The 10,001-nt window shown below is 40.1% G+C and overlaps 1 protein-coding gene across 1 annotated transcript; it reads right to left on the minus strand.

The window, feature by feature from the left end:
- Positions 1-7,759: 7,759 nt before the first annotated feature.
- Positions 7,760-8,756, minus strand: LOC147342381 (olfactory receptor 10G4-like). The gene has a single exon (XM_086385461.1). The coding sequence runs from the start codon at positions 8,741-8,743 to the stop codon at positions 7,760-7,762; it is 984 nt and encodes a 327-aa protein (XP_086241587.1). The 5' UTR covers positions 8,744-8,756.
- Between the last annotated feature and the right edge of the window lie 1,245 nt (positions 8,757-10,001).

Consider the following 10,001-nt stretch of genomic DNA (forward strand, 5'->3'; position numbering starts at 1 on the left):
GTTCCAGAAAAACTTCTACTTCTGCTTTATTGACCATGCCAAAGCCTTTGATTGTGTGGATCACAATAAACTATGGAAAATTCTGAAAGAGATGGGAATACCAGACCACCTAACCTGCTTCCTGAGAAATCTGTATGCAGGTCAAGAAGCAACTGTTAGAACTGAACATGGAACAACAGACTGGTTCCAAATAGGGAAAGGAGTACATCATAGTTTCAACCTTATTATTTAACTTACATGCAGAATATATCATCTGAAATGATAGGCTGGACAAAGCACAAGCTGAAATCAAGATTGCTGAGAAAAATATCAATAACCTCAGATACAAAGATGACACCACCCTTATGGCAGAAAGTGCAGAAGAACTAAAGAGCCACTTGATAGAAGTGAATGCAGAGAATGAAAAAGTTAGCTTAAAACTCAACATTCAAAAATTAAGATCATGACATCCTGTCCCATCACTTCATGGCAAATAGATGGGGAAGCAATGGAAACAGTGACAGACTATTTTCTTGGGCTCCAAAATCACTGCAGATGCTGACTGCAGCTGTGAAATTAAAAGACACTTGCTCCTTGGAAGAAAAGCTATTAAAAAACAGAGACATTACTTTGCCAACAAAGGTCCATCTAATTAAAGCTATGGTTTTCCCAGTAGTCATGTATGGATGTGAGAGTTGAACTAAAAAGAAAGTTGAGTGTCGAAGAATTGATGCTTTTGAATTGTAGTGTTGGAGAAGACTCTTGAGAGTCCCTTGGACTGCAAGGAGATCCCACTAGTCCATCCTAAAGGAAAGCAGCCCTGAATATTCATTGAAAGGACTGATTCTGAAGCTGAAACTCCAATACTCTGATGTGAAGAAGTGACTCAATGGAAAAGACCCTGATCCTGGGAAAGATTGAAGGCAGGAGGAGAAAGGGATGACAGAGGATAAAATGGTTGTATGGCATCACCAACTCAATGGACATGAGGTTGAGCAAGCTTCGGGGTTTGGTGATGGACAGGGAAGCCTGGCATGCTGCAGTACGTGGGTCGCGAAGAGTCAGACACAACTCAGAGACTGATCTGAACTGAACTGAATATCAAGAAAAGCTGGAACTGTGTACAATGGAAAGTGAGGCAGAAATGATGTTTTTAGTTTAATCCAAAATATTGTTGAATTCAAGACTGTTGCTATTTTTCAAGGAAAGATTCACCAATGTGAGAGAAATGAGGCTCTCTTCTCTTAATAAAGCCCACACAGAATAGATACTATCTCCAGACAATCTGGCTTAAGCTAAATTAAAGCTATATTCTTCAAATGAAAGAGTAAATAGCAGTGACAATTACTCTAATATCCTATGTGGGTATCAGAACCAAAAAATGAAACAAACGTATCTCTAAAATTTCTACTGTACCAGTGGGATCCCAGGATAAATCACATAGATCAGATAAAGTATGAAATTTTTCATCAGGTGAATTGCAAGGCAGCCTGAGACCTAAAGCTGGTGTTATCAGTGAGAGATAACAGAGTTTGACTTTTCTGTTTATGCTGTAGCAACTTTGTCCCTTTTCCTAGGTCCCTATTACTAATCATACATATAAAGATATGTATATGTTGCGTGTATATACATATATGTGTATATGTGTGTGTGTGTGTGTGTGTGCAATTTGTGTGTGTGTTACACATACAGAGAGAAAGATAAAGAATAGAAACAGAGTGAAAGAGAGACAGTCAAGACTTGATAACCACGAGTGGTTATCAATGTCTTATCTAACAATGTTAGATAACAATATCTTATCTGTCAATGAAAGCTTAAGAGGGAAAGCAAGTGGAAATGGGAGAAAGTTACCTTTCTAAGAACTCACCTTCACTGCATGATTATTTCAATATAAAATTCATTTGTGTTTATGCTTTACCCTGAAGAATGTTGAACACTCAGCATGCTATGTCGAAGCACTTATTCACAAGTTACTTCTCAAAGAGCTGATGTATCTGTGATTGCTTGTTGAGAAAGAGTGGTTCATTTCTGTTCAAGGACCCAATTAACTTAAGGGCTAATGGAAACTCATGTAGGTAGAAAGGTGGAATGTAACTTGATTTGCTTTCTCGGGGAATAGGATTACTCTTGGGTGTTCAGGCTTCCGAGATGAACAGAAAAACAACAGAAAGGGACAAATGAAAGATTTTTAATAATTACCTACATATTTCCCTATGTGTTTGTTATCTGAACACTCCTGAGAGTTTATGACTTTTTGGAGCTAGTATTTATGCCTAAAAGGAAAGAAGGACTCAGTTACCCTTATCAGTGATACAGATAAACTCACAACTGTTTATTCTAAACATAAAATTGCCCAGAACCCATAAATGGTCATCTCACTTTTTCCCCTTTTATTTGCCATGAAGTGATGGGACCAGATGCCATGATCTTAGTGTCTTGAATGTTGAGTTTTAAGCCAGCTTTTCCACTCTAAGTCATCCCTATTCATTATGGAGTTGAGCCAGATTCTATGTTAACTATTTACTTCTTATAATTTAGGATCCTTTTCAAGTACTAATAAACTCAGAGAATACGGCTTCAAGGAATCAATAATACACATCATGTTATTACAAACTATTTTTAAATATCAGGTTAACAGAGGAACAACACCATAATAATGTCTCCGAGGATAAGTTCAGGGCTCCACAGAAGTTATTTCAGTTATTTCAAGGAGAGTCTCAAGCTTCAAGGAGAGTCTCAAGCTGCTGCTGCTACTAAGTTGCTTCAGTCATGTCCGACTCAGGCTTCCCCGCCCCTGGGATTCTCCAGGCAAGAACGCTGGAGTGGGTTGCCATTTCCTTCTCCAATGCATGAAAGTTAAAAGTGAAAGTGAAGTCGCTGCTGCTGCTGCTGCTAAGTCGCTTCAGTCATGTCCGACTCTGTGTGACCCATAGAGGGCAGTCCACCAAGCCTCCCCGTCCCTGGGATTCTCCAGGCAAGAACACTGGAGTGGGTTACCATTTCCTTCTCCAGTGCATGAAAGTGAAAAGTGAAAGTGAAGTCACTCAGTCGTGTGCAACTCTAGCGACCCCATGGACTGCAGCCTACCAGGCTCCTCCATCCATGGGATTTTCCAGGCAAGAGTACTGGAGTGGAGTGCCATTGCCTTCTCCGAGTGAAGTCGCTAGTTGTGTCCAACTCATAGCAATCCCATGGACTGCAGCCTACCAGGCTCCTCCATCCATGGGATTTTCCAGGCAAGAGTACCAGAGTGGGTTGCCATTGCCTTCTCCGGAGAGTCTCAAGAGAATACATCAAAATACAGCACAGTGTGTTGAAAGTTTCACCCAGCTTTCATCATTCCTGAGAAACCTGAATGCAGGTCAAGAAGCAACAGTTAGGACTGGACATGAAAAAATGGACTGGTTCAAAATTGGGAAAAGAGTTCATCAAGGCTGTACATTGTCACTCTGCTTATTTAACTTATATGCAGAGTATATCATGAGAAATGCCAGACTGCGTGAAGCCCAAACTAGAATCCAGATTGCTAGGCAATGGCAACCCACTCCAGTACTCTTGCCTGGAAAATCCCATGGACGGAGGAGCCTGGTAGGCTGCAGTCCATGGGGTCGCTAGGAGTCAGACATGACTGAGCAACTTCACTTTCACTTTTCACTTTCATGCATTGGAGAAGGAAATGGCAAGCCACTCCAGTGTTCTTGCCTGGAGAATCCCAGGGACGGGGAAACCTGGCGGGCTACCATCTCTGGAGTCACACAGAGTCGGACACAACTGAAGCGGCTTACCAGCAGCAGCAGCAGCAGCAGCAGGAGAAATATCAATAACCTCAGATATGCAGATGACACCACCCTTACAGCAGAAAGCAAAGAGGAACTAAAGAGCTTCTTGATGAAGGTGAAAGAGGAGAGTGAAAAAGTTGGCTTAAAACTCAACATTCAAAAAACTAAGATCATGGCATCTCGTCACATCACTTCATGGCAAATAGATGGGGAAGCAATGGAAACAGTGACAGTGGGCTCCAAAATCACTGCAGATGGTGACTGCAGCTGTGAAATTAAAAGATGCTTGCTCCTTGGAAGAAAATCTGTGAGCAACCTAGACAGCATATTAAAAAGCAGAGATATTACTTTGTCAACAAAGGTCTGTCTAGTCAAGGCTATGGTTTTTCCAGTAGTCAGGTATGGATTTAAGAGTTGGACTATAAAGAAAGCTGAGCACTGAAGAATTGATGCTTTTGAACTGTGGTGTTGGAGGAGACTCTTGAGAATCCCTTGGACTGCAAGGAGATCAAGCCAGTCAATCCTAAAGGAAATCAGCCCTGAATATTCATTGGAAGGACTGATGCTGAAGCTGAAGCTCCAATACTTTGGCCACCTGATGCAAAGAACTGACTCACTGGAGAAAACCATGATACTAAGAAAAATTGAAGGCAGGAAGAGAAGGGAATAACAGAGGACGAGATGGTTGGATGGCATCACCAACTCAATGGACATGAATTTGAGCGGGCTCTGGGAGATGGTGAAGAACAGGGAGGCCTGGTGTGCTGCAGTCCATGTGGTCAAATAGAGACAGACATGACTGAGTGACTGAACAACAGCATCATTCCTTAAGTGCAATACCAGTTGTGAATTATTTTACTCTTTTTATTTTCCTGTTTTGAGAACAGCACTTGTAACTCTTAGGGCATAGTAATGACATAATGAAATATTTACAAATAATGCTGTTCCAATTAATATTTGATATTGTAAAAAAATTTTAGTGAAGTATTTCAATTATCCATTATTGTACTTTATTTTCCAGAGCTTTTTCATGTTGTCCCATCTGTCTCATCTTTCTCTATTTATCTCTCTTACTATTCTTTCAGTTTTAAAAGAAGGGTATAAGGAAGGATTATGGGCAGACCCTCTGAGCTTCAGCATACATTTTGCTGGGACAATCATAGCACATAAGAGGCAAATGTTGAATAAGTGGGAAAAGTGTTTAAACACATGAAATTTGATGCAATAGTTTTATCTACTAACAGAAATATCTGACAAACTAAAGTTATTAGGGACTTGAACAAAGAAGGCAGAAACAGCATGGACAGAAAGAGAAGGCCCCTGTTTAGGAGTGATATCTGAAATTATGAGTGTGCATCAGAAGTTGAGTCCCTCAGAAAGTATAAACATACTGGGAAGTGGAAAGAGTCTGTAGCAGGGAGAGCATCTTAAAGAAATGAGACCAACATTTATGAAAGTGGATTACTACAAGAAAAGACATTTTTCCTTGAGAAGTCCACAACTTAATTTGGAGCTCAAAAATATATAGTGTTACAAAGCACCTAGAATCTAATTCAGGCAGAATTAGGGTAGCTAAAGTGCTTTTCATAGTATATGGGGGGAAATTAGCTTTTGAAAAAATGCTTAAATTTGATATATAAACTACACATAACTGTACAAAATTCAGTTCTTTGTTATTTCAGTGCTTATTATTGTTAACTGATGTTTAGTCCTCAAAGAATTAAAATGTTCCTGAAATTCTGTTATACCAATACAAGCTAGAATTTCACTCCATGGGTTCTTGTGCTGGATATTTGGATATTTATGTGCAGGGCTTCCCTGGGGGCTCAGATGGTAAAGCATCTGCCTGCAATGCGGGAGACCTGGGTTTGATCCCCGGGTTGGGAAGATCTCTTGGAGAAAAACATGGCAACCCACTCTAGTACTCTTGCCCGGAAAATCCATGGACAGAGGAGCCTGGAAGCTTACACTCCCTGGGGTCGCAAAGAGTCAGACAAGACTGAATGACTCAACACAACCCATTTGGGATTAAGCCTTAACCACATTCCATACTAACTGTGAATTTGAGTAAGAAACCTAATCATCTTCAGTTTTCTCATATTATGTATCAATAGTACCTATGGCATAGGGTTTGGGTAATAATAAAGTCTCTAGTAATGAATAAATAAGGTATGTGGTATATCCCAAGCTCAATAACACTTATGTTTTTGCCTCTGAATTGTTCCAGAATAATTTAATTCCATATAATTTTAATGTTTCACGGACTTTATTGCAGTTAAATTACTTGAAAACTAGTAAATATGTGAACATTAAATTTATCAAAACATTTGGAATAATTGCATTGTCAATAATTGTGTTAATCATGATACTAATTTATTATCCATTATTTAAAGAAAATTACATTCACGCCATCTTCAAATTACTGTACTTTTGAAGATGCATGAATCACTAGTCATTCATGAAAATAGTTTGTAAAAGCATTGAACTGAGAATCAGGCTATCTAGCTGGTGGTCCCAGGTTTGAATTTTAAAACTTGAATTAAGAAACTATTGTGTACAGTACTACTAGAGTCCACAGAGTCACAAAAAGTCAGACAGGACTGAATGACCAACATTTTCAGTTCTCAAAGCACTTTTACTTCTACTAACTCATTGAATCCTCCAAACAGTATTGCTAGAGAAAGTCTTTCACAGCTGAAAAACAGATATACAAAGCATAAAACTATTTCTCTTATTTGAACCAATATTTGCTTTTGTCTACATGCAGTTATAACACTTCACCCATTGCACGTAGAAGTTCACTTGTATGAGCTGTGTAGCTATGCACTGGGGGGGTTTAGGGTGTTTTATCTTTACTAGGCCTGATTTTTCTAATTTGTGAAAGAAATATGTTGAAATCCCATGATGCCAAGTGATTTAATTACACATTGATTTTTCTACTTTCTTCTAAATAGGAAGCACCCTTGCCTCCAACCTACAATGTAGGGTGTCCCTGTCCTAGAGCAGATTGAGGTTTGGTGAATCTGAATTTCCAAGACTCTGAAATATTGAGAGAATGTGCTCTCTGAGCAGCATGACCTTCATCACCATCCATAGTGAAATGACCCAGCATAGAATGTTCGTGCTGAATATAAGCATCAGGTCCATTAATACAGGAATTTAAGGCCAGATTATGTGATGGAGACTAGAGGTGTCTGATGGTAGCTTCCTCCTGATCACACTGACCAAACCTGAGAAACCTCAGGGCTCTGTGAAGGTGGTGATGGTCCTTAGTCTCTGAAAGGAGCCTCTCAGATCCATAGCTTGTCCTGGCAGACCTACCTGGAGAGACAACAATCCTCTCAGATGTGTGGGACTCTTTCAGTGTGTAGGCACTGACCAGGGTCAAGATGTCCTGGGAAGCAGGGCAGTTACCTTGGAACCTTCATGCAAACACACACACAGGCATGCACACACACACACACACACACACATGCAGCCACAAAAAGAACTGAGGAAGCAGGTGCACAGCTGCCTCAGTAAGTGACTCTGATAATTTTGGCTGTTCTTAAGCAGTGTCCCCAGTTTGTGTGCATAAGACAGAAGCAAAAAAGCATATTATCAACTTAGGTATGTATAAATAGCTCACTATTCTGCATCCAAGATCCAAGTTGAATATTCACTCTTTAAAAAGGTAAAAATCATGTTATATGCCAATTGTATATGAAAAAAATTAAAAGAAAAGGTAAAATAAACATGTTGCAGAGAAAAGACTTCATAGACCAAAATTTAGCATGTTTATCATAAATAAAATATTTGTAATTTTTTCAATTTGAAAAAAATCCTTGGAACAAATATTTCTGACTAAGAAGTTTGGATAAAGATTAACACTGAGAACTTTATATACAAAATATTTTGCACTGATAAAATCATATATTGTACTATACACTCCTATATTTCTATGTTTCATTATACTATTCTATTACTATATTTGTTAAATGAGCAAGTCTACATTGCAGAGATTATTTGCTCTGTGAATGCACTACTTTGTCTTTAAGCTTCAACAGAGCTTTCTTCACTTCCTTGTTCCTCAGGGTGTAGACCACAGGGTTCAGAAGGGGCGTCATCACAGTGTAGAAAACAGCCACAATCCTGTCCATAGCCTCCTTGGAGCCTGGTCTCAGGTAAATGAAAACACAGGGAACAAAGAAGCAAAGGACCACAGTGCAGTGGGAGGCACAGGTCTGGAAGGCTCTCCATCTCCCTTCTGAGGTGCGGATCTTCAGGATGGAGTGGACGATGGACACGTAGGACAGCACTATCAGAAGAAAGCAGCCTGAAGCCACCACCCCAATGTTGACAAAGATCACCAACTCGTTGGCAGAGGTGTCTGCACAGGCCAGTTTGAGGATGGGTGGTGCATCACAGAAGTAATGCTGGATCTGGTTGGGTCCACAGAAGGGCAAACGGAACGTCAATGTGGTCTGGACAGCAGAGTGCACAGAGCCACTGAGCCACGTGGTTGTGGCCAGGAGAGCGCACGTCCTCCCACTCATCATGCTGGCGTACCTGAGCGGGTAACTGACGGCCAGGAAGCGGTCATAGGACATGACGGTGTAGAGGAAGCACTCGGTGCTGCCCAGGAAGTGGAAGGAGTAGAGCTGGGCCACACAGCCAGGAAAGGAGAGAGGACTGCCTTCTGGGGACACCAGGGTCATCAGCATTTTGGGCACAGTGACCGTGGAGAACCACATGTCAATGAAGGACAGGTTGCTCAGGAAGTAGTACATGGAGGTGTGCAGGTGGGGATCCACTGTGATCACCAGCAGGATGAGAAGGTTCCCCACCACAGTGAAGGCATAGATCACCAGGAAGATTCCAAAGAGGAGCATGTCCAGCTCTGGTGAATGGGGAAGGCCCATGAGGATGAACGTTGTCACTATGCTCATGTTTCTCATATCTCCACACTTTTGGTCTCTCTGTCTGTGTGGGTACATCAAGAGCATCCAACATTTTATTGAGAACTGAGAACTTCATTATACATGGTCTGTAATTCTAGAGTCATGCTCAACTTTGCTTACCACAAACCTCCCTTGAAAAAAGGAGATAGAATGATTTCATCTTCTCTCTCTTATATCCCTTTCATTTTCTCTGTGTGTCACACACACACACACACACACACACACACACACACGCACGCACGCACTCACACACAGGCACACGCAGATAGATGTGAAAAAGGGAGAAAACAATATAAGTTTCTATTGATATATCATTAATACTACTAACTTAGCACCATAAAACAAGCCAAATTTTCTACTTTATACTTTCTCTGGATCATGTTAGCTTGTTGTATGCTCCAGGTCTCACAATGTTGAAATCAAAGTTTCAGGTTGGTCTCTCATCTCATCTGAAGTTCAGGATCACCTGCCTCAGTGGCAATGTCAGAGTGAAGTAAGATAATAAATGACAACTACTTAGTAAAGTAATGACATTCATAGGTACTCAGTAAATGATATCAAATTATTTGGAGCTGTTGCCTTGTTGTTTTAAATGTATAGATATAGCTATGGAGGGAGAGAAAGACAGAGACAGAGAGGGAGCAGAGAGAGAAAACAAATTCTCATTGTGCTATAGAGACTTCTCAATTTCAAAGCTACAATTTTGAGGAAAATTTCATCACTGGTATTGGTACTGGTGTCTCACTAACTACCACTAATTATTTATATAGGAAATAAACTCAGAGCAGATTAAGAGTCTATAAACTTCATACAGAATCCTGACAATCTCTCATGTGATCCAGAAAATATGAACCGTCACAACACAGCTAGCTTCAAACTTGCCTTATTTTGTGCAGTCACTTAGGAAGCTCTGAAAATATAAACTTCATATGTGTTGTCCCAACCACAATCCACTGGGAAGCGGCTAGTTTCTCACATATAGATTTCTATCCTAAACATTTAAATATAATACTTTCTCTTATCAGCTTTGTTAGAGATGATATTCTCCCTCAATCTTCCATTCCTTATACTCATAAATCCAGGCAATGACCTCAAAAGAGAAGACAATTCTATGAAGCATATGACTCTTATGTAAAATCTACTACCTGTAACAAGAAAGAATCAAAATAAGAGAAAAAGGTCTATGTTAACTTAATATCAAGAAATATTGGAGAAATAACACCAGAAAGAATAAAGAGATGGAGCCAAAGCAAAAAACAATACCCAGTTGTGGATGTGACTGGTGATGGAAGCAAAGTCTTAT

The sequence above is a fragment of the Bos grunniens genome, chromosome 29 (assembly GCF_055505025.1).
Source record: "Bos grunniens cultivar Pamir isolate PY7600 chromosome 29, Bosgru_T2T1.0, whole genome shotgun sequence".
NCBI classification, from domain to species: Eukaryota; Metazoa; Chordata; class Mammalia; order Artiodactyla; family Bovidae; genus Bos; species Bos grunniens.